The sequence below is a fragment of the Arachis duranensis genome, chromosome 9, assembly GCF_000817695.3.
Source record: "Arachis duranensis cultivar V14167 chromosome 9, aradu.V14167.gnm2.J7QH, whole genome shotgun sequence".
Lineage (NCBI taxonomy): Eukaryota > Viridiplantae > Streptophyta > Magnoliopsida > Fabales > Fabaceae > Arachis > Arachis duranensis.
This window is the reverse complement of record NC_029780.3, coordinates 104,331,973-104,358,542: the sequence shown is the minus strand read 5'-3', so window position 1 is coordinate 104,358,542 and position 26,570 is coordinate 104,331,973. Positions and strand designations below refer to the sequence as shown.

The window sequence follows — 26,570 nt, the reverse complement described above, 5'->3', positions numbered from 1 at the left end:
ATATAATTTAAAAAAAATACTAATATTATGATTAAAAGTTAAAATTAAGATTTAATTGTTTAAAAAAATTATTTTGAGTTCATTTTATAATTATCAATATAATTTTTTTATGCTAATATCTAAATATATTTTTATATACATAGAGAGAAAAATATTATTTTTAAATAACAAGCATAAAAATTAATTATTTCTATTTGTGCAATAGACTTAACACTTAATTATAAGTATACAAGTTAAATTGTTTCAAATTTTAGATAATGAATATTAAAATTAATTATTAGTAATAAATCAAACTCTTTCACATGAAAATAATAACTAAAAATCTTATTATTTGATTTTTTATCTACGAAAATTTTGGTCTTCTTAGTCGATGGGGACTTTTGTCCCCTACAATTTTTTTGTAAAAGTAGTTTAATTCTATCAATCTTTTGTACTATAATCTATAATATCAGGAATTCAGGATAAAATCGACATAATTTTAAAAAATTTATATTTTCGTAATGTTATTACGGATAAAAATACTAGATGAGTGCTAATTAATAATAAAATAATATTAATAAATTATAAATGATCTTTTTTACTACTTTCAGCTTTAAAAAATTAAATAATTACAATAACTAACTACTACTTATTTGTGTGTATTTAGTGGTTGAGTTAGTGATTTAGCCTCCCTTGACGTTTTGTTGAGCGAGTTAGTAGTTGTGGCCTTGTGGGTGAGGGGTTGAGAATTTGAAAGTGACAGAAAGAAAACTGAAGAAGAAGAAGAACAGATAAGAATGGTTTCAGGTTAATTTTGGGTGGGAGAGAGAGTGTACACTTGTTACACATATAGAGCAAAATGTCGTTGGTGTTTTCTGTAAAACGACAATGCCGTTTTACACCTAACAGCGTTGACGATTTGCAACTTACTGCTGCCACCTGCCACCTCCCAAAATGGCCTATTATGTTTGTAAAATAAATAACTGATGATATAATAAATATAAAATAAATAAGTATAAATAAAAGACTCTAATTTTAATATTCACCAATATAATTATCTCATTATAATAATAATAGAAATTTATATATTTACTACTCTTATATATTAGTAGCGTATGAAAGAGGGAGGAGAAAAGTTTAATATAAAGAAAGGAAGAAGATTTTATTGTTGTGTGTATGTTACGTGAGGATTCATCTTCTATTTATACATACAAATATTTAACCATTTAACATTTCATTAACTTTCAATTTGCTTTGATAAACTATTCCTTCAGTATAGGAAAAGTTAGCCACCCAATTTCATAAATGGGCATTCAATTTGTTTTTATCACAATACTCCCCTTTGGATGTCCATTTAGGAATATGCCTCGTTAAAATCTTACTAAAAAAAAACTCAATGGAAAAAACTTTAGTGAAGGAAAAAGAGTACAATATCCTGTAATGATGGGGACTGCCTCATTAAAAACCTTGTCAAGAAAAATCCAATAGGAAAAAAACCTGATCAAGGAAAAAAGAGTACAGTCTCCCCCTCTTCTCGACATCATTTAATGTCTCGAAATCGGCGCATCCCAATCTCATGTACCAATCTTTCAAAGGAGTATTTTGGGAGTGATTTTGTGAATAAATCTGCCAGATTGTCACTTGAGCGAATCTATTGAATATCAATTGTCCCTTGATTTTGAAGATCATGAGTGAAGAAGAATTCGGGAGAAATATACTTTGTTCTATTACTTTTGATGTATCCGCCTTTAAGTTGAGCAATGCATGCTGTATTATCTTCGAATAGGACAGTTGGAGCTATCTTATGATCAATCAGTCCACATGATGACAGAATATATTGGATCAAACTCTTGAGCCAAAAACATTCGCGACTAGCTTCATGAATCGCTAGTATTTCGGCATGATTAGAGGATGTTGCAGTAATCGTCTATTTCGTGGACCTCCATGATATAGCTGTTCCACCATATGTAAATAGGTATCCTGGTTGAGATCTCCCTTTATGTGGATCAAACAAATATCCAGCATCTGCATAGCTAACTAATTGTGACTTGGATTCATCATATGGATAAAACAATCCCATATCAACCGTTCCATGAAGATATAAAAGATTTGCTTGATTCCACTCCAATGTCTTCTGGTTGGAGAGAAACTATATCTTGCTAGTAAATTCACAACAAATGATATATCAGGTCGTGTATTATTAGCAAGATACATTAGCGCTCCAATGGCACTAAGATATGGTACTTCAGGACCAAGGATATCTTCATTCTCTTCTTTAGGACGGAATTGATCCTTCTTCACATCCAAATATCTTATGATCATTGGGGTACTCAAGGGCCATATAAAATCTTTTCAAGATCTTCTTTGTGTATGTTGTTTGATGAATAAAGATTTCATTTTTTATATGCTCGATCTGCTGGTCGAGACAAAATTTAGTCCTTCCAAGATCTTTCATCTCAAACTCTTCTTTTAGAGTTTTTATAATTGTTGGAATCTCTTCAGGAGTCCCAATGATATTTAAATCATCAACGTACACAACAATTATAATGAATCCAGATGCAGATTTCTTTATGAAAACACATGGACAGATATCATCATTCTTGAATCCATTTTTGGCCAGATACTCAGTAAGACAATTATACCACATTCATCCAGATTGCTTCAGAACATATAAAGATCTTTGCAATTTGATTGAGTATAACCCTTGCGAATATTCATTGGATGGTTTAGATATCTTTAGTCATTCAGGAACTTTCATATAGATATCCCGATCTAATGAGCCGTATAAATAGGTTGTTACCACATCCATTAAATGCATATACAGTTTATGATATGTAAATAAACTGACCAAATAACGCAATGTTATCGCATCCACTACAAGGGAATACATTTCTTCATAATCTATACCTGGCCTTTGTGAAAAATCTTGTGCCACAAGTCGGGCTTTGTAGCGCACAACTTCATTTTTCTCATTTCTTTTTTTCACAAATACCCATCGGTATCCAACAGGTTTTACATCTTCTGGTGTACGGACTACAGGTTCAAAGATTTCACGTTTTGCAAGTGAGTCTAATTCAGTCTTCATGGCTTCATATTTTGTCCAATCATTCCTTTGTCGACATTCTTCGACTGATCTTGACTCAATATCCTTACTTTTATGCATGATATTTAATGCCACATTATATGCAAATATTTCATTGACAATTGTCTTATTTCGGTTCCATTTCTCTCTTGTAAAGACATAATTTATCGAGATCTCGTTATTTTTACAATTTTTAGGTACCTGAACGTCTTCTGGCGTTAAAACTATATCAAAATTTTGGACAACTGCAGGTGTCTCTACTATGTCTTTTTCAATAGGAATATTATTTACCTCTTTTCCCTTTCGAGGATTTTTGTCTTTGGAATCGACAGGCCTGCCACGCTTCTGGCATGTATTTGCTTCGGTGGTAATTTGTCCAACTGGGACATCAATTCAAATTGGGGCATTTTTCACTGGTATATACGACTTGGATATCCTCTTTGTATCAGAAAATGCATCAGGCAATTCATTTGCTATTCTTTGTAAATGTATAATCTTTTGAACTTCTAGTTCACATTGCCCAGATCGAGGATCTAAATGCATCAATGATGATGCATTCTAATTAAGTTCCTTTTCAGAAAGTTTATTCTCCCCCCCTAATGTTGAAAATTTTGATTCATCAAAATGACAATTCACAAACCGGGCTCTAAATACATTTTCAGTTTGTATCTCAAGATACCTCACTATAGAGGGAGAATCATATCCAACATATATCCCCAATTTTTTTGGGTCCCATTTTGGTACGATTAGGTGGTGCAATGGGAACATATATCACACACCCAAATATTCTTAAATGGGAAACATTTGGCTACTGGCCAAAAGCTAATTGCATAGGGGAGAACTGATGGTAACTCGTTGGCCTCAAACGAATAAGTGCTGCGGCATGTAAAATAGCATGCCCCCAAACCGAGGTTGGGAGATTAGTTCTCATAAGTAAGGGTCTAGCAATTAATTGGAGGCGTTTAATAAGTAATTCTGCTAACCCATTTTGTGTGTGAACATAAGCTACTAGATGTTCAACACTTATTCCATTAGCCATACAATAAGCATCAAAAGCTTGGGAAGTAAATTCACCAGCATTATCAAGACGAATTGCTTTAATTGGATTTTCTGAAAATTGTGCTTTTAATCGAATAATTTGAGCCAGTAATCTTGCAAAAGCCAGGTTGCGAGAAGATAATAAGCACACATGTGACTATCTTAAAGATGCATCTATTAGGACATAAAATATCTAAAAGATCCACATGGTGGATGAATAGGTCCACATATATCACCTTGAATCCTTTCTAGGAATTCAGGGGACTCAAATCCAATATTTACTGGTGATGACCTTAAAATTAACTTCCCTTGAAAACATGCAGCACAACAAAATTCACTAGATTTAAGAATATTCTAGTTCTTTAGTGAATGTCCATGGGAGTTTTCAATAATTCTCCTCATCATAGTTGTTTCTGGATGACCCAATCGGTCGTGTCAAGTTATGAATTTATTTGTGCTAGTAAACTTCTGGTTTACAGTGGCATGTGATTCAATTGCACTAATCTTGGTATAATATAAACCAGATGAAAGTGAGGGCAACTTTTCTAATATAACCTTTTTATTTGAATCATAAGTTGTGATACATAAATACTCATGACTTCCGTCATTCATAGTCTCAATATGATATCCATTTCGGCGAATATCTTTAAAACTCAACAAGTTTCTTCGAGACTTAGTAGACAACAGTGCATTATTTATTATGAATTTTGTTCCTCCAGGAAACAAAATTATAGCTCTTCCAGAGCCTTCTATCATATTGCCTAAGCCAATAATAGTATTAACATATTCCTCTTTTGACACAAGATGGGTAAAATATATATCACTTTTGAGAATAGTGTGCGACCTTACACTATCCGCAAGGCATACATCTTCATTTTATATCCTTGTCATTTTCTTCAAAGACAAATAATAGTAAAATGAGTAGTATGTACAGTTAAATTGAATACTTGATCGAAATTATTTTTCACTGTACATAAAAATAATGTCATATACTAAAATTTTATTTTAAAACATGACACATTTAATGATTTCAAAATTCATAAACATTAATATTTCATTATTTATATACATCATTTTTAAAACTTAAATACATAGGAAATAAAACTTAACAATAAGTTCTTTACATTATTTATTTACATAGATACTTAACAATCCCACATATTAAACTATTCCATCATTGATCAAATGGCCAATATTTCCTTCAGGATCCTCAAAAAAATCATATACATCATAATGAGTGGTGGAATTTTCAGCATCATTTGAAACGAAATTTGACTCTTTTTCCTTGTCGTCATTTTTCAAAGATGCCTGGTAAAGATCGACTAGGTGCCTTGGTGTACGACAGGTACATGACCAATGGCCCTTTCCACCACAATGAAAACACTTATCCTCTATTGATTTATTCTGCCTGATATTTCTTTCTTTATCCCACTTCTGGTGAGATCCTCTCTTTTGAATATAATTCTTTTTTTTTCCATAATTTTTCTTGTTATTAAAACCTTGCCATTTACCTCTTCTGGAGTAATGATTTGCCGCATTTACTTCAGGAAATGGGGCGGCGCCAGCCAGCAGAGCGCGCTTCGTGATTCTTTAAAAGCAACTCATTTTTGCGTTCAGCAACAAGAAAGTAAGAAATTAACTCAGAATATTTTTTAAACCCTTTTTCTCGATATTGCTGCTGCAGGAGCATATTCGAGGCATGGAAGGTTGAGAAAGTTTTCTCCAACATATCATGGTCAGTTATCTTTTCCCTACACATAATTTCATTCGTGAGGTGATTTGAAACATTGCATAATTATATTCATTTATGGATTTAAAATCTTGTAAATGCAAGTGCGTCCATTCATATCGGGCTTGAGGAAGTATTACCATTTTTTTATGATTATACCTTTCTTCAAGGTCTTTCCAAAGATCTGTAGGATCTTTTAATGTGAGATATTCATTTTTCAATCCTTCGTCAAGATGACGACGAAGAAAAATCATGGCTTTGGCTTTATCCTTCTGGGATGCATTATTTTCAGCCTTAATGGTATCTCCAAGATCCATTGAATCAAGATGGATTTCAGCATCTAGTATCCATGATAAATAATTATTTCCAGATATATCAAGAGCATTGAATTTAAGATGAGAGAGTTTCGACATAATAAAAATTTGTTACCTAAGTCTTTCTAAAAATTTGATCAGAGTCTCGTGTTGATAACATGTTGTACAATAAATAACTGATGAAGATATAATAAATATAAAGTAAATAAGTATAAATAGAAAACTCTAGTTTTGATATTCACCAATATAATTATCTCACTATAATAATAGAAACTTATATATTTACTACTCTTATATATTAGTAGCGTATGAGAGAGGGAGGAGAAGTTTAATATAAAGAGAAGAAGAAGATTTTATTGCTGTGTGTATGTTACGTGAGGATTCGTCCTCTATTTACACATACAAATATTCAACCATTCGACCTTTCATTAACTTTCAATTTGCGTTGATAAACTATTCCTTCAGTGTAGGAAAAATTAGCCGCACACTCTCATAAATGGACATTCAATTTGTTTTTATCACAATATATTACACATCTGATGGATAATTTTTTAGTTTAACACCACATTGGATTTGGATCTAATAATAAAAATATTTACAAAAGTGAGCCCCTGTCAGGAACTAACATTTTTAACGAAAAAACATTATAAAAACTTATTTAATACTAATTTAAATATAAAAATATTAATTATTTAACATTTTTAGATTAATTTTCTTAGCTACTCATCAAATAAGACAACTCAGTCAAAAAATTTTAATTTTTCATAACAAAGTGAGAATTCAATTTTATTTTATAAAAGAATTTTTTTTACATCAATCTAATTACTTATTAACACGTCAGTAAAAATAATTTTATATTTTTTATATAAATAATATTCCAAAATAAATATGATTATAAAATAATATGAATCTAAATTATTTTTTTTTATAAAATTTGAGATAAAGAGTATTAATATGATATGACACCTATATTTTTGTAGATAGGGGTGACAAGCGGGAAAGCCCGTCCCGCTCCGTCCCGTTCTGCCAGAAGTCCACCTTTTGGCGGGGTGGTCCGCCTTGTCTAGTGAGACTAGGGGTGACAACACTACCCGAACCCGCGGGTACCCACCCCGCTCCTACCCGTTCGGAGCGGGTAATTACCCGCACCTGCACTGGGACGAGTTTTAGCGGGGCAGGTTCTTGGGCGGGGAGGGTCGGGGTCGCACTACAAAAAATTTGGGTAAAAACGGCGGTTTTTTTGGGTAATTACGGCGGTTTGAACCGCCATTATTACCAAGTACGGCGGTTTCGAAAAACGCCGTAATTCAGAGCGCCATTTTGGTTATTACGGCGGTTTTTTAAAAATCGCCACAATTTTCTGGGTTTAAAACGGCGGTTTTTTGCTGGGTTAAAACGGCGGTTTGAACCGCCGTTATTTCCGGGTTAAAACGGCGGGTTTTTTCGATGCGGGTTTTTGTTGAGCGGGGCGGGGTCGGGTAGAGCAAAAACCCGCTCCTACCCGCCCCGTTGCCACCCCTAAGTGAGGCGATCCTAGAATCCCACCCCATCCTGCCTAACGGCGAGCTGGCAGGTTGGCGGGCTAAACCCGCCAAATATCCTTTTTTAAATATTATAATTTTTAAAGGCATAAAAAAATTATAATTTTTATATTCACGAATATTAAAATTTTTGTAATTATAAATATCTAATAAACATAATTATAAACCAAGTTTTCATCCAAAACATAATTATAAATGTTGTCTCCAAAGCAAAATAAACATAATTATAAATGTTGTCTTCAAAACAAAATAAACATAATCCAAAATACTCAATTTTCATTTTCATTCTCTTGTAAATTGGGTTGGGGGAAGTTGGATTTTGGCAAAAAATTGTAAAAATACCCCTTGCCAAAAAATACTAAACCCAGCGAGAAAGCCCGCCCCGCCAAAACTCGCGGTTTAAGCAGTGCGCATTAGGTGGGATTTTACTATTTGGCGGTCCTAATTTTCCAACTCGGCCCGTCTTTTTGGCGGATTACACGGGCCGACCCGACAGATTTAGACCCGTTTGCCACCTTTACTTATAAAGCAATGATTGTGCTCTCATCTTTTGCTGGAGTAAATCTTAGTAAGAGATATATTATTTGTTGTAGAGTGTCAAAAATATAACATTTTTGAATAGATTGATCATAAAAAAGATGTGATGAGTGGTTCCAAATGAAAAGAAAAAATAATTCGTTGCTTTTGTAGATATACCTTTGTTCTTCACACGTCTAGTCTTGTGTTGAAGACGAGAAGAAAATAGTGTTTCATCTTTTTAAATATCAGAGGAAGTTGAAGTTTAGAAATTTTATCCATAATTCATGTTCTATCCCAGCCCACTAGCAAATCGGACATGGGTACCGGGAAGACGACTCGACAGGTCCCCTGACCTGCGAATCCCCTCCTTTCCTACCTGATTCAGCGCCTGGACAACTGGAAGGAAGCTTTCAGAAAGGAGGGTCTGCTCCTGTGGGTCTCGCTCGAGTATAGACTATATAAGGGGAGGGCCCTACCCCTCTCCCCAAGTACGTCACCCTACCTAACCCTAATAGCCGCCTTTGTACGGACACTGACTTGAGTGTTGGAGTTCTTATAGGTGGTTCCACCCCTTTCTCACCTCACCTACTCGGAAGACCCTCATTCCTAGAGCTCATTTAGATCCAGCTTCTAGCAACCCACTATTCCCTGACATTCACCAAATCCCACCCGTGCAGGATCTAAGATCAGGACATTCAGAATCTATATTTCATTTATCTCACATCATTATCGAATGTATCATTATATTCTATTAATTTAGACATTTTTAAAACAATAAAAATGTAATTACAATTTTAAATTAGTGTAAAAATCTAATTAAAAATTTTAAAGTGTTAGAATATAATTACAAAGGTAATAAAATTATAGAGACTAAAAAATTAATTTAACAAAAAAATAATTTTAAAAAATAATAAATATTTCTAACTATAAATAGATAGATTATAAAAAGAATGTGATTTCTCCTAATAAAATAAGATGGCACAAAATTAGATGTACATATATTTGCCAAAAATTAATTTTTATATAGACTAAAATTTAATGTATTACAAATATATGGAGCGTGGGAGTAATTTGCCTAGTTATGAAGATATTGACTTCTTACAAGCTGCGAAAAACTAACCATTGCTTATTATTACTGTTTCTTAATTTTTTGCATGATAGTAGAAGATGTTACCGCCACGTGTTCTATAATATGTCCTTTTAAAGTTTTGACAAACTACAAAAAAACTAAAAAATAATTCAAAATATTTCTCAGCTTCTTGCTACTAGAAGAAACAAATATATATAATCTGCCTCATCCTACAATAAATTCATCCTCGTATTATTAAATTTCACCTAAAATCTCCATTTTAGAGTATTACACAAAACATCAGTCATACAAAAAATTTTAAGCCTACGTTTGCATTGTTTATTAATTATTATGCTCACACTCCCTTTAGATTCATCAAACCTATACGAGTTAATACTAAAAATGGCTCTTGAAATTTGGAGACAGTCTGAAATTGCCCCTAAAATTTCAATTGACTCAATTTGAATCCCCAATTTTTAAGAAGTGACTCACGTTAGCACTTCTGTTAATTTTCATTAATAGCATTCTTACTTGAAATGTTAAGTGACACGTGGGCCTGACACCTAGCCTTATTAAATAACATCGTTTTTTCTTGGCGCGTAATCTCTCTTCAGACGACATCATTCTAGCCATTATGGGGATAAAATTCACCTACACTTCATTAATAATGATCAAACCACTCAAACAGAAAAACTCTTCTTCTTTTTCATTCTCTCGCATGCACCGTACTGTGGAAGATCAATGTTGCTGCTACTGTAGGTTGCTGACAAAGCTCGTCGCACTCGTTCCCGTTTGCTAGAACGAGGAAGAAGAACATGCAAACCACTGTTTCTCCCAAAAAGGTTAGTAACGCAACCATTTTACGTTTGGGTTCAATGTTATGTTTTGTGTCTTCTCTTGGTTGGGGTTTACAGGCCATTGCTTTGTGCTCTATTTGATGCTCAAATGGATTGGATGCATTGTAAAAGTAGATAATTTTAGTTATTGATCATCTTCTGTTAGAGGTTATTTTTTAAAGACTGGTTATGATTAATGTTAACTGTATTACTGAGAAGAAAACACATCCAGTTAATGAAGTCTACCACTTCTTTATGTACCAATTTCTCTTTATTAATGATTCCAATAGCTGAGCTTTAACTGTGATTAGTGTTAACAGTGTCTTTTTGACAAATAACTTTCTTAGGTTTTCTGTAATAATATTTTTTTCTAAAATATAAAATAAGAAATTCATGAATGAGTAAATAGATTATATTTGTCAATGTGATAATGCGTAGCTGTTAATTATAGATAGCAAAAATTTGTGTAGCTGTTATTACAGGGATCACTTTTGTATATGAATGTTTAAATTTTTTGTTATGAAAAAAGATTGCTTAGCATATGTTAATGTAGAGTCAGTTGATGCATGACATAAAAGGCCTTAGATTTTGAAGATAAGTTGTTAATTGTTTGAATTATATTTGTAGATTGGTGATTTGATAATCGTTGTCTATCATCACAGAGGCAGCTTTGTTACAAAGAATGATGGTGGTGTAGTTTACAAAAGGGACAACACGGATGAATTAACTGGACTAGATGAAGATAGATTGGATGTATTTTCACTAAGAAATTACTACAAGGAACTAAGTTATACTGACATTGTTGAATGTTGGTGGCTTATTCCTGATAGACCTTTAAAGAGTAGACTGAGAGCAATTTCACATGATAAGAAATTGTTAGAGATGTGCTATCTTGCAAGAATGAACCAAGAAAGAGTTCACTTATATTTTGAGCATAGAGTTTCTCAACCTCATGATGGCGAAGTACTTGAGTTAATAGAGCTTACTCCCATTGCTCCTGAAGAAGACAAGGATGCACCTATCACCACACCTAATCCAATAGAAAGCTCAAATGATGTCTCAGCTACGAAGCCCACTGAAGAACCACCAGCCCAGGCCCAACCCAAAGCACTAGCCCAAGCCCAAGGAGAACCACTAGTCTAGGCCCAACCCAAATCACCAACCCAGGCCCAACCTAATCCACCAGCCAAGCACAACTTATCTAAATCCAAACTCACCTTAACAAAATCCACCAACAAACCTCAAACCTAAACCCAAATCCAAACCCACTACAACCAACTCTGCCAAGACCAACCACACATCATCTAAATCTGCAACCAAACCCAAACCCTTATCATCTAAAGTGACAACCACTAAGGCTACAAACAAGCCCCAACCCAAACCCACTTTAGTTAATTCTGGCAAGACCAAACCTATTACCAGATCATCTGCTAGATCAGCAAGTAAAATAGTAAAAAGTCAGGATGGTGGAGATAGGATGGTGGAGATTGAACCAGTAGTAGTAGTGACTCATATAATTCTGTAGAAGACAGCCTATATAGGCCTAACCCATTTGAAAGCTCAAGTGACTCTGATATTGATGGTAGAATTTTTTAAGTAAGGAAGGGAGATTTGAAGTTCAAACATGTACTAGGGTCTGCCTAGAAGAAGAAAAAAGAGAAAGTGTTAGTGGAAGATGATAGAATTGTAGTAAAGAATTCTGATGAGGAGGTGGACTAGTTACAAGTGTTAGGGAACAATGATGGTTCATATTATGATGCTTATGATTCAATGCATGATGATTTTGATGGAAAAGACTCTTGGCAATTGGAAGAGTTAAACCCTCCCTCCAGATTTTGAAGACGAACTTAGTAAGGAAGAAAGTGATGACATCTTTTCAATATTCTCACAAAGTGCTTGGTTTGGATAGTTGATGCTCCAAGTTGGAATGAAATTTAACACCAAACCAGAATTTATGAAAGCTGTGAGAGACTTCACCATTCAAAAAGAGAGGCAAATAAAATTCAGAAAAAATGAAAGATACAAGGTGAGGACAGTTTGCAAGTGGAAGAATGAAGAAGTTAAATGTCCATTGGTTGCATATGCATCTAAGGACCAGGAGGAGATATGCTGGCAGTTAAAGACGTTCAACAATGAGCATATATGTTCTAGGAAGAACAAAATCAGGATAGCAAATAAGAAGTGGCTTGCTCAGAACTTAGTCAAGAAGTTAAGAAAATGCTCTAACTTGAAGCATTGTGAGGTAGCAGCTTATTTTAAGAGGAGATGTGACCTGGATTTGAACAAATCCTCTTTGACTAGAGCCTTAATAGATATAAGAAATATGGTGTATAGTGATGCAGTCGCACAATATGGTAGACTTAGATACTATGGTGAGACATTGCTTAAGAGCAACCTAGGGTCAATAGTCAAAATTGGAATGATTCCACAGGTTGAAGACGACCTAATATTTCAAAGAATGTATATTTGTCTGGATGGTTGCAAAAAGTGATTCGAGACTAGATGTCGACCATTGATTGGTGTAGATTGAGCTTTCTTAAAGACGCATTTCGAGGGACAAATACTTTCAGTTGTGGGGCAGGATGCCAACAATCATATATATCCGATTGCTTGGGCGATTATAGATATCGAGAATAAGGAGAACTAGAGGTGGTTCCTGGAATTGCTTCTTGAAGACCTTGGTGACTATGAACAAGATAAACAGAGCTTTATATCAGACATGCAAAAGATATGTAACTTGAGCTTTATAATAATAATTTCTTCAATATACTGCAGCAGCTGTTGTAACTAAATCCAAATTCCAAGATGGAGCTAACGCAAATGCATACAATGATGTTGCGGCAACTACTGGTATACAAACTGTGGATGCTCCATGGGTTTCAGAGATTGACATCATCCAACTCACTTTTTCACAGGCAGAAATTATAGAACAGATAATATTATATAACACATTAATTAATTACATTTATGAAAATATCATGTGTTTATTCTTAAATTATCAAATACTTCTAATTACATGTAGGTGTCTGCACTTCCACCTCCACTCACAAGGCGGAATAAGCTACCGCATAAAAAAAGAGCAACTCTGGAGTGTGGACCCAATGCAAGGAGCTAGTTTTGGGATAACATCGAGGTTGACAAGATTTATGAAATTTGTCTCCACTCCGAGTTTCAAAGCACCCAAGAAAAAATAGAGATTAAATTATATTATCTTTTGTGGATGAATTTGATAAATGTAATCTGAAGTTATGTGTTTTGAGGTTATTTCGTGGCTATTTTGTGGTTGAAGATTGTGTCAATGGTTGTTTATGTCTTTTGTAATGTCTTGTATAAGATTGTATTTGGGAACCTTTTAAATAGTCCTTTGGGTTTGTGTCTGTAATAATGGTACTCTAGATATCACTCTTAGTTTATAATGTGTTGGAATGGTCATTGTCATGACTATGGTTGACCTATGAAATCAGATTCAATGTTTATTATTATAATTTATTTTACAATTTAGAGATTTGGTATATATATGACAAGTTGGTTCATTAACTTTATTTGTAGATTTGTAATATACTTTATCAGTCTCTTATTTATCTTTGTATTTACCATTTTATTTTACAGGTTTAGTCACTACTTTCGATTTACAGAATTGTACATATTTGTAATATCTTCAGTAAATTTGCAGGTTTCATCACAACTTACAATTTATAAAATAGATTTGTATTGAAAAAACATAATTGTAAAGACATTAATTAAATTTCATTCATCATTTTTCTACACCCAAGTCATAGCCAACAACTATAACTACAAACAAAACAAGAGAAAAACTCAAAATACTCTTCTATACTTTTAAAATCATAATTTCAGTTTCTATTGCACTAATCTTTCAACCTACATTCATCTTCTAATGCTCAATGCTATTTTTATTTTCATTTTTTCCAGTCATATCTTCTTCTGCTTCACCATTTGCTCACACAAAAAGTCCACACTATCTCTTCTTAAAGGTCTGTCACAACAAAAACCACAAAATAAATTAAGCATGCATTATAAAAAGAGAGGTAAATTCAAGAAGGAAACAATTCAAGAACTTAAATTATAGTTTGGACATCCAAAAAATAGTCTTTCTAAATTTGTTTCTGTTCCAGATCAACGAAGAACGGGACGCATCCCACAACCACACCAGTGTGGAACCTTTTCAACTCTAGCTCGATTTGGATTCCTTCCCAAATTTTCATGTGAATGAGACCTGTTGTAGCTTTCGGAACCTTGACTGGTACTCCCCACCATCTTCTCCAACACCTAAACAACAATCTCAATTTTAGAATTCGGCACTTGTTAGGGTTTTATGTTCATTAAAAGAGGCTAAATTGAGGCTAAACTAACTTTTTTTCCATGTCAGCAAAGTCTTATCAGGCCACGTAATGAGTCCACATGTCACTTAAGGTTTCAGGTAAGCATGCCGTTAATGGAGATTAACAGAAGAGCTAACATGAATCACTTCTTAAAATTTGGAGATTTAAATTAAATCAATTAAAATTTTAGGAGCCAATTTAAGGTTGTTATTAAATTTCAGAGATCATTTTGAGTATTAACTCAACTTACACAATTTTTTTGTTTCTATTTTATAAATATACACTGGTCTCTTTTATCATGCTGTTAAATTTAAATTATGTTAAAATTATCTTGTGGAAGATATTTTTAATCCAATATTGCTCCATATATTTAACCATTAAACTAAGTATATATTTGTGTATATTTATATATATTGATTCACATATTTTTAAAATAAATAATAAATCATCAATATAATAAAATATGTCATAATAAAATAATTAAATTTATTGTCAGTAATATAATAAAAAATTAAAATTATTTTATCGTTTTTATAATTTTATTAAATAATATTAAAATTAATAAAATATTATAAAAATAAAAAAAAATCAAATTTAGAAATTTAACCCTTAACCCTTGAGTGTGAATATCTTCATTTAAAAAAAATATTTTATTAATTCTAATATTTTTAACACATCAAAAATCTAATTACAAAATTTACAACAGTGTAAGAATTCAATTAGAAGCTTTTAAACTATAAGAACTTAATTACAAATTTGATAAAACAAAAAATTGACAAAATAATTTATTCTAAAAATATTATGAAATACATAATACATATTTTTATACGCAAATAGCTGATTAATAATTGCTTTTAACCCTAAAATCGCTATATATAGAGAACTTAGCTTGGAGAAATAGAAAAATAATTACCAAAACTTTCTATTGAATAAGATAAAATTAAATAATACATGTGACAAGCACACATAAAAAGATGTTTTAGTATTTTCACTAGTTTGATAAATCTCAAAGGTGTGAGCATTTTATAAAATGAAATGTATAAAAAAAGTATACAAAAACATTTTACAATGATCCAGTAAAAACATACTATACAGCAAAACTAAGGAATAGTAGAAAGAAAATCCCCCCTCAGGGTTCTTAAACTCCTTGCCAAAAAAATAAAAGTCTAATTGATACAAACGAGAACTTTTCATTTTCCCTTTAATCCTCCATAATAAAAAGTAAAATACATTCAGCCACCATACACAAACTGCGGAACTACCATTGAAAAAAAAAAAGAACTAAGAACTAAGCTGCAACAAAGGTGTGAACCTCTGTACATAAATCATCCCACCTTAATCCGCAGCTTGTTTACCGCTTGGTTTCGTTCATGTTCTTCCCTTCGAAAAATTCGCCCAACATTCGGTCTAGATCTTCGGCGGTGTATTTGATGTACTTCTGAGGAGTCTTTCCACTTTCCACTAGAGGCCTGTAATGCAAGTAAGTTCCAAGTTATGCATTATGGTGAAACAAAAAGGTATCATATTCAAGAACATAAAACTAAAGAGTTGGTTAAGAGTGCATCGGTAACACACCCGAATCGTTTCACAAATGATCTATAGGCGGGTAACAAGACTTCGGCAACTGCAAGCCTAAGAGACTCGCGCAACTCGGTGTCAGGAACTGTCCATTGAGATTGTTTCTGATGGAGTTCCTCGAACATAACGTTAAACGTCTTGAACCTGATAACGCATAACACATAAACATGTTTGGAACAGTGACAGATAACAGTTTCCCCTAGAATGGAATTTCATAAAGAAGCAACTGAAAGGCTACCTGTCCTTAACGAGTGCCCTTGAAGCACCGCTACTACTTCCGGCTGCAGCGTCACCACCGGCAGTACCACTACCGCCTCCTGAGGAGTTAAGGCCCTGAATAGATAGGCATTGGAGAATCTGCGACGGAAGAATCAAAATTCAGCATTCACACAGTACATTCTGAGACCTTGGCCAGATGATTTCACAAAGATTTAAATAAAAAAATATGGAAAAGAAGACATTTTTAAAATTAAAAAAAAAATGACTCCCTTTCTCAGCCTTGCAACGAAAAGTCTAAGCTAGCGAAACGATCTTTCTCTCAGTACTTCCAACCCATAGATGGAAAACTCTTAACAAATTTCTTAGCTTTCTGAGATGCGGATACAGGATGAGGCATCAATAAGAGGTGAAAACGCCCAGCATAGTTTGCCCTTAATCGGCCAGGAATGAGATTATTTGTTTAAAAATGAAAATTCGATTTTGCCATAAATACGGAGGGCCTTTTCCCATCAAAAATTAAAATCAATAAACCGAAAATATAACGTAACCAAATACCCAAGTAACATCTTAGAAAGTTACAAGACATGTTACGGTCAGCTGGGTAAATGAAACAATACCTTTGCCCAAGCATTTCTTTTATATTGATTTGCATGCTGCTGAACAATCCTCCTATGTCGTTGTACCCAATCATCTCCCAGCAAATCCTTAGCTTCGGATCTAAAATCGAAGAGGATTAATTAGGTGAAAAATATCTGAGCCAGTAGAGCATGCAATAAAACTATGAATTTTTTACTTCAAAAAAAAACATGTAACCAACATTACATGCCCAATCACATACCTACGAACCGATCTGACAATATAATGAATATTATTCATGAGAAAAAGATGTGTCAATGCAGGATCCCTGTACTGCTTTGATTTCCCATCTAAATTAGTTTGCAAGGCTTGCATTATTCGCATCGTTACAGATGCTAATTGCGAAGAGTCATCTCCCCCTTCAAATTCTTGGAAAAGTTGCTTCAAGGTGGATCGGTAGCTGGAAAAGTTTATAGAATACTGATCAGGTCAAATATGTTAAGATCAATAATAAAGATCCCATGAGAACTTGCAAAGACACACAAACAAAGTATCGATTGCACTGGTTGCACATTTCCCATATTATCCAACATAAAAGAGAATCCGAGATACCCCAATATATGTATCTTAGTGAAGATGCATAATTTCTAAGCAAAATTAACTTCTCAGGTTAGTACTTGTTTTTCAGCATCTGCTAGAATGCAACGGTTAAAGAAATTCGGGCAAATAAATGGAAGAACAAGTTTGAAGAATAAAGAAACATCTTAAAAAATTATAAGTATGAAGAAAAAATATTAAATAGTGGCAAACAACTTAGTGATTAGTGAGAAACATGACAGAATGCTAGCAATAATCTGATAATATGGTTGGGATCAGAAGATAGAAGGGAGGAACATACTCAAATAAAAACTTGACGTAGTTAATTACATAGCTTGTCAAAGGATGAACAGTTCCATCTGTCACTGCAGTCTTTGTAGCATCTTTCTCAACAGCTTCTTCAAAATCTCCAAATGTCTCTTGGGCTGTTTGTGCAAGTCGTTTCGTCAAACTCATTGCAGCCTCTCTTATTTCAGTGCAAGCTTTGCCTTTGAAAAGTGTTTCAATCTGCAAATTGAGAAGTGAAATTGTTGATAAAAAGATTATAACAAAATTGAAACAGATACCAAAGCTACTCTACATCATGAAATATAGCCAATAACAACATTATGTTACAACAAGGAAAATCTCCATTGGCGGTTGAATATAACATGAAAATTTACAGATAGACCCTTGAGATTTATGGAACAACGTAACAGAGTGGCAGGAGCAAGACTTGTAAGATTTCAAAAGATATACCTCTGAATGAAGCTCTTGCATAATTTCATACATGTCCAAAAGAACAAATAACTTTTCTGGGGATCTTTTGCTTTTGGCAATCGCTTCTCCAAAACTAAGTAGCATAGTGACACTGTTTGTAGTCACTTCAGCAAAACACTGTTCACTAAGTGAATCAAAGCCTTCAAATATCTGATCACAAACCTTCCTCTCGCCAGCAAACAACAATTTGACCTGTCCATGTATGGTTAAGTATTTGAACCAAAATGAAAAGGAGTAAAGAAAAGAACAATTATACAATCTTCTTACTGCTATACGCATGAAATGGATCCAGTTTCCAATTTTGGCTTCCAAAATCTCCCATTGCAGCTTTTGAACATCATCTTTGTTAAGTTTCTCAACCCCAAGCTTTTGGAGGCTTTCTTCCAACACATTAGAACGGGAATCTCTGCATAACAAAAAATGCTAACAAGTATAAATAGCAGCAGTAATAATAATAATAGTAATTATTGTTGGAAACTTGTATTTATAGGTGTTTAAGTACTTAATATCAACCCTTGGAGTTAGGATTAACATTTTCCTAATCTACAATATCTAAGGAACAGTTTCCTATCCTTTTAACAGCCACGTGACATTTGAAAAATGAATTAAAACTTTTCTGGAGTGTAACGATAATTGATCAATGATTTCATCTTCACTCTCTAAGTCACAGAGATCTTATCCTTGATCGTTAATAGTATACTTTAGATGCATTAAGTTATTCATTAAATCCTTTTTATGAAGACAAAGCTGCTATGAGGATTCACCTGTGAGCCTGAACTGCTTCTCTTATCATTTATTGTCAAATTTTTGTGTTGGATTTTACCCCATTTTTCTTCCTACTTTCATAGGGTTGATTCCAATTAATGGATCAAAATAATTTTCATGCTCAGCAAATTTCACAGCTTCTCAGATTTACAGGAAAGCAATGCTACCTTCCCCTTCTGTATGTATTGTACCAACCAATTGAACAAAAGAGCATTACCTGTATATTTTGAGCAACTGTTGCCGGTGTCCAGCTTCAATCATTTGCTGCGCTAATTCATGTAGAAGTGGCAAAATTCTTGGTGGTATAAGAGCAGGAGGTGTGTATACAACAGCATCAGCATTATTGTTGTTGTGCGACTCGGAATGATGATTAGAAGACGGGTTCTTTCCCGTAGGATCACCCTCCTGGCTAGGTGATCCTGATGACGGTCTCATAGAGTTTGGAAGGCAATCGAAGAGGCGCTCAGGTTCCACAGGTTTGCTATAATCACAGATAAATAACAAATGAAAACTTTAACCCCTCAATAATGGGAACTTTCTCAAAGTGCATAACTGAAATGATGCAGCACAGGCATGATGCCAAAATATGACTAAAGGAAACCACCATCCTTTACCCACAAAACTCATCTCCTTAAATGTTATGAGCTTAGAAGATATTGTTAAAATAAATATCATCAAGGAAAGCATGATTCAACTCGCACTCCACGAGCAATCAGACAACATTATGAAACCTATGTGGTCATAAAAGTACAAAACTCATTAGAAAAAAAAAAAGGAACAAAATGAAGTAGTAAAGAAATAAATGGAGCATACATTGATAAAGACAACGGTGACGCACTTCAAAATGCAATGTGAAGTGTAAGGAGACAGTTTGCTATCTTGCCATTGAATTAAAAAATGATTTATAATATGAAATGTCATTTTCCTAACCGTAACCACCAATGGCTGTTGATTTAGATAGTACAATGCAAGCAATGAACTTTTTGGTTGAACATGCTGAAAGATTATCCATATTAAGAGAAAATTAAACAAAATGAGCTCTTGGCTGAATGTACCACATGTTAAGAAAAGAAATATATACAAACCTGTAAGATGACAATAGCTGCTTAAACTCATCTTCAAGCTTAGAAATGGCTTTAGCTAGCAAATTACTGGCGTGGAAGATAATACCATCACTACTCTTAAAACCTTTTTTACTGCCAAAAAACTGGATGTTGCTTCTCAGTTTTTCAATTGCATCAAGATAGTTTTCCAAATCTTCATGTGGCCCCTTAAGTATTTTTGCCTCTGCCTGCATATTGAATTGTTGAGGATGGAAAACAAAGTTATATAGAAATGAACATCAGGGGAAAAAAAATCATACAAATAGAAGTAAAGTCCTGAAGTTTTATTCCAATGAAACATTTTTTTTCTGTTATGTGGATATGAAAATTACTCAAAGCACTAATGTTCAAAGCCGAAAACAGGGCAACTTTAATATAAAAAAATTTAAAAAAAATGGCATTATCTTCTAACAGATCACATTTGCACAGCATTAAAAATACCCTTCAAGCTCTTTGACATCTCTTGGTAAATGTGACTCCTACACAGAGCCACAGCAAATTGATAAGGTTTGTAGGAAATTTGTGGAGTACTTTGATCTGTTTTGTGCTTTCAATCTTCTATATATGAAGTTGACTAATTGGTATGGATTATGCAGGTTTTTCCTTTGAATTTACATTCCATTGAGATAAGAAGACAGTTTAGCTATCCATATCAAAATTCTAAAATAACATCTAGAATGGGAGAATGGTCAGGCCTTCACATTTGCAATCGATCAAAACAACACAATCAAAGATGAACATGCTAAAACATTATGGAAAGAATGCCAAAATGAAAATCAAGAAAATAAACTAGAGAATCAACCTGGCGGTATTGATCAAAGTGAGCCAAAATCCCTTCAGCAGCCTTCAAAGTTTTATCAATATTCTCATGAGCTTTCCTAATAGAATGAGTCCTAATCTGCAGACACCAAATTGAAAAGATCCAAACATTCAATAACCACACAACATCCCCCCAAATCCAGCCACTTTCCAGATCCCCAGAAAGGTTGCTCCAAAAATCACAAAATTGAATGGCAACTCAAGTCAAAGACAAGTCAAGTCAATCAAACAAGACCCAGTTCCCAAAATCAAAATTTGAACGCAAATTCAAGCTCCCAATTTGCCAAAAGCATCCAAAATAGTTAAGGTTTCAAAAAGGGCAGAGGTTGACCTGAGTGGGGCGCATGGCGGTTTCAAGGGCGGAGAGGCGGTGATCAAAGGAACCTAGGATGGTAACAACGTTGTCAGTGATGGTCTGGCTCTTTTGCAGAGACTCCCTCATCATGGATGCTTTCTCACTCAGCAAATCAGCTCCTCCCACTGCAATTCCCATGGTGTTGCAATTGAAGAAGAAGAAGGAGGAAAAATAGATCAGAAAGAAAGAGAAGAGAAGAGAAGGAGGCGGCGGCGGCGGCGGTGGTGGTGGTGGGTGGAGATTTTGTATTTGAATGGTGGCAGCAGTTGTTGTGAAATGGACCCACAAACACACACTGCAAGTTTGGATTCGGAGGAACCGGTTTTGCCTTTTGCTCGACTCTTTCTTGTTCCAGGGTGTCTTTTCTTCTAAATTCTAATCCTACGATTTTCTAATGTTTCCTTCCCTTTTTTTTTTCCTTAAAATATATTTTGTCGAGAGTTTTTTTCTTCTTCATCATGCGCAGGGTAAAATCGGATTTAACGTGATCTAAACCCGATCTAAAATATATACTGGATCTATTTATTAAATTCGAATCTGATTCTAAATTCGATAAAATCTATACATTTTTGGGCCTCGATTATACCGAATAAAAACCGAATAAAAATCGGACCATTAACATTACATTATCTTAATACCTTCTTATAAACTAGCACGTGAAAATAGGAGTGCACATGGGCCGGGTGAAGCCGGGTTTAATGGGACTCAGACCCGACCCGAAATATATACCGGGTCTATTTATTAGACCCGAATTCGACCCTAGACCCAATGAAACCAATACACTTTCGGGTCACAATTATACCGGGTGAAAACCGGGTGAAAATCGGGCCGTTAACATTACATTACGTTGATACCTTCTTGTAAGCTAGTATGTAAAAATATTCAAATTTCCAAGACTCCAACCATTATTTAACATGATAAAATTCACTTAGAAAAATATAACAAGAACCAATCCTTCTTTAAAATTAAAGTATAACCACAATCAATACTAAAGCAAAACAACAATCAATACTAATATTATCTAATAATACCAAATATTTAAATCAATACAAATAACACAATATTATGCATTAGTCTAAAGTCTTATGCATTCTAAACATAAAACATTAACTTATAGTCTTATAATGACTAATAACACAAAATATTAAGATTTATAATACTTAAATTCCACATAAGAATAGTCATTATCCATCACTAATAACACAAAATATTAATTATGTATGATGACCGGGCCATCGGGCCGACTTCGGATGACCCGAGCTATGGCCCGGACCCGACCCAAAATAATGACCGGGTCTATTTTTGAGACCCTTACCCGGTCCTAAACCCAATGAAATCACACCAAATTAGCCCCTAAAGTGTGCGGGACCGGGCCAGGCCTTCGGGTCAGGCCGGGTCTGTGCACCTCTACATGAAAATATCCAAATTTTCAAGAATCCAACCATTATTCGACATAGTAAAATTCATTTTGAAAAATATAACAAGAACCAACTCTTCTCTAAAATTAAAGCATAAACATAATCAATACTAATATTATCTAATAACACCAAATATTTAAATCAATATATACAAATAACACAATATTATGCATTAGTCTAAAATCTTATGCATTTTAAACATAAAACATTAACTTATATTCTTATAATAACTAATAACACAAAATATTAAGGTTTACAATACTTAAATTCCACATAAGAATAGTCATCATTCATCACTAATAACACAAAATATTAATTGTATATGATGACTGGGCCACCCGAATTCGGGTGACTCGAACCATGGCGCGGACCCGACCCAAAATAATGACCGGGTCTATTTTTGAGACCCTTACCCGACCCTAAACCTAATAAAATCACACTAAATTACCTTAAAGTGTTTGAGACTGGACCGAATCTTCAGGTCGAATCGGGCCATGCACACCCTACTTCATTCTTTTTAATCAAGTTGTAGCCATGCAAAACTAGTTTACCTTATTAATTTGAATTTAATTTTTACACATTAATATAAGTGTTTTTTTAAATATCTTTAAATATTATAAAAATAACTACATTAAAAATTGAACTCTTTTAAATAATAAAACATTTTTCTTAAAGTGAATTAGTGATGGCAAAAAAAAAAGTAGAAAACAAGTTATAATTTTAGTTTTGTCCACTAATCCAAATCTCTAATAACATTTTTATGTAAATTCCTATAAAATATATCAGAAGAAAACGTACAATATTATTCTTAATTTTTGTTATTTTTTATATATTTATTTGTAATTTTATAATAATGGTTCCGTTAGGTAGACAACGAAAAATTTAAATAATTTGAACAACGAGTCAATTTTTTGGTCCACTGAAAATAAAAAAAATTCACTCCAATCAAGTAACCAAAAATTCTTTTACCTTATCTTTTTCAAATTTTTAACCATCCACCACTTTTGCCTTTCTTAAATATCCTATCAGCACTATTGTTGTCTCATCAGCCTCCCACTGAATTTGCAACAAGAGCAATTATCTTTTTTGTATGTAAAAAGAATATTCATCTCTTTTGTATGTAAAATAAAATATAATAATAAATTTATAACAAGAATAACTATTTCTTTTGTATGTAAAATGAATATTCGCATGTAAATAAAACCTCCAATAAATACCTTGTCAAAAATTTTTGCCTCCACAATATTGCCATCTGAGAACTCCGGTGACAACGCGTGACGATGGCGAGAGAATCAACAAAGCGCTAAGAACGCGCTATTTTGAAAATTCGTAGTGTGAATATGTTTAATTACTAATTCTAATTTTTTAAATTTCAAAATTTTGAAATTAATATAATTAATTAAAAATCTAATTTTTTATTTTGAATTTAATTTCTTTTTTAAATTCATTATTCAAATTGTTTACAATCATCATTGTTTTTTTATACTTTTTTTATAACAAACTACAAAATCTTAGGAGAATGATTTTCTTAAAAGCTGGCTTATATAGTGAAAAAGTCCAAAATCTTATAAAACTTGTTTTTTTGCAAGTGTTGGCCCCTCTTTATGGGAGGCTCTTTTTCAAATATTGGTAGCAAGAGACACATAACATAACATCCTTTTAAAATTTGGCATTATGACGATTTCATTCTACTGAACTTTACTCAGTGACACTTTACTCAATCTTTTGTGAGTTAGAATCCTCTACTAATCAAAATCCTCCACAAGAAGCCGTTTTCATTTAATCGTGATATGGCAGTTACAAATATGACTTATAACTCGATATCGCACGTTACAGCTCGGCTTTTATAAGTTATAACTCGGCCAATTAACGTTTCAAATCAGAATTGCTGACCAAACGGTACAATAATCAGATACGTTATCAATCCCCTCCAAGCCGACGTAAATGCTAAAGCCATAACCGACAAGAGGCTTACCATACAAAAGCAAGGCAAAGTATCTTCTTCAGACAGTTCGAACAATACATTATACTTACTTAAGCATTGGAGTGCCTTTGCAGGTACACTCCTCCCCCTCTCCATTGCTCACGCTCTCACACTTCATTAAAAGAAAAAGCTCGGATTTGGAAGATTGACAGTCCAGCCTCGAGAGATAAGCTCGGCAATCGTTCGTCACGAGAAGCCGACTTGTTTTCCAAACAAGAACAATTGGTGCCCACCGTGGGGCCCAAACGATAAATCTTTTCTCTTTTGGTCCCATCATCTTCACCTGTGTTCATGGCTGATGTACCACCCCTTCCCCGTTCGAACTTCTTCGGATGGTAACCGAGCTGCAACAAGCCAACTAACGTATGGCCGAAGAGAATCAGAGAATGGTAACCCAAATCACTGAATTGAACAATGCACGGATAGAAAACAACAACGCTCGTCAACCACAACCAAAGGATGATGAACACCATTCACTACAACAGAAACGGTTAATGGCGGCGGTTCTTTTCATGATTAGCGGCGGTTTTAAACCACCGCAAAATCAAATACCGGCGGTTTAGTGAACTGCCCTGGTTATTGGTGCGGGAAAATGATTTTGCGGCGGTTTTTAGCAACTGCTGGTATAACCGCCGCTAAATCTGTATTTTGCGGCAATTAATTTAGCGGCGGTTTTAAACCGCCGCAATATGCAAGTATTAGGATTTCTGTCATTTTTCCCGGCAGTTACAAACCGCCGCGATGTTACTACATTAATTTTAAGTTAGAACTATTTGCGGCAGTTATAAAACCGCCTCTAATTTCAATACAAATTTAAAAAAATAAATTTTCCTTTTAAAAAACACTAATAATAATAATAATAATAATAATAATAATAATAATAATAATAGAGACAATATAAGACACCGTACTAAAAACTAAAGGGTATAGGTTTTAATAATAATAATCACAATGGCAATAATAATAATGTGAACTATAAAAATAATAGCCTTATAATAGTAACCCCTCTTCAATTGCATTGATCCTTTTCTGCTTGTCTTGAAAATTTGGAAGTGCTGGTGCAGTAACATTTTGATAATGTCACCAATTTACTGACCAGTAATGTACTTTTGATTTGCCAAATTCTGAACCTGAAAATGTTCATTTAAATAATATATTGATAAAATATTTCAATATTAACCGGTGCCAAGCTTATCACTAATGTTCTTCTATTGCCAATGCTTGAGAATGTAATACCATACTGACTATATCACTTACGATTATGAGAGCAGGGTGAACTTTTTCCACTTGAACTACTATTCAGCTGACCAAAAGTTTCATATATAAAATAAAAAAAATCTCAAACGACTGGCATATTCCCTGCAGCAGTATACTGAATCAGGAAAAAGAATTCAGAGGAAAAATTAAAACCATAATGATGGCTTATATTTGAAAATAGCAAATCTTGGCAGCGGTCCTGGCCTTTGGTCCCATAAAAGGGTAAACAAGTGCTTTGACGGTAGAATAGAGCTTACCTTAAAGAATTCAATATTTATTACTTCTATTTTCTGCATAAGCCTTGCATATTTATCCATACACCTAACATGTTTAAAGCATCAAATAACTTGATAAACCCATTCAAAAAGTGGCAGAGACAAAATATAGTACATGATAATAGCTGATTTTGTTCATGCAAAACAGAAAACAACTCACCTTAGCAAACATAGCGAAGATCCAATGTGTGTTGTATTCTCATCATCATTACAATGGGAAGCATAACCTCTTTTAAAATTCAGTTTTGAAATTCGACTAGATAGTTGGCTGTTTTCATCAATAAAGTCAGCAAGAAGATCCTCATTTTCATTTTCAGAAACAGAATCATCACCCTTTATACCTGCAAAGGATGGAATTCTTTATTAAAGTTTGTGTGAAATGGAATGTCTTTACCGGGTGTGCATGTGCCCATTGCAC

At 33.7% G+C, this 26,570-nt stretch overlaps 1 protein-coding gene across 1 annotated transcript; it reads right to left on the bottom strand.

Annotated features, from left to right (window-relative positions):
- Positions 1 to 15,558: 15,558 nt before the first annotated feature.
- LOC107466546 (exocyst complex component EXO70A1) lies at positions 15,559 to 21,600 on the bottom strand. The gene is made up of 12 exons (XM_016085530.3): positions 21,195 to 21,600; positions 20,847 to 20,942; positions 20,027 to 20,232; positions 19,159 to 19,422; positions 18,444 to 18,582; positions 18,156 to 18,368; positions 17,719 to 17,924; positions 17,083 to 17,280; positions 16,862 to 16,961; positions 16,264 to 16,382; positions 16,023 to 16,169; positions 15,559 to 15,916 (listed from the first exon to the last, which is right to left on the bottom strand). Exons 1-12 carry the CDS (start codon positions 21,354 to 21,356, stop codon positions 15,799 to 15,801), a joined length of 1,968 nt encoding a protein of 655 aa, XP_015941016.1. The 5' UTR covers positions 21,357 to 21,600; the 3' UTR covers positions 15,559 to 15,798.
- Between the last annotated feature and the right edge of the window lie 4,970 nt (positions 21,601 to 26,570).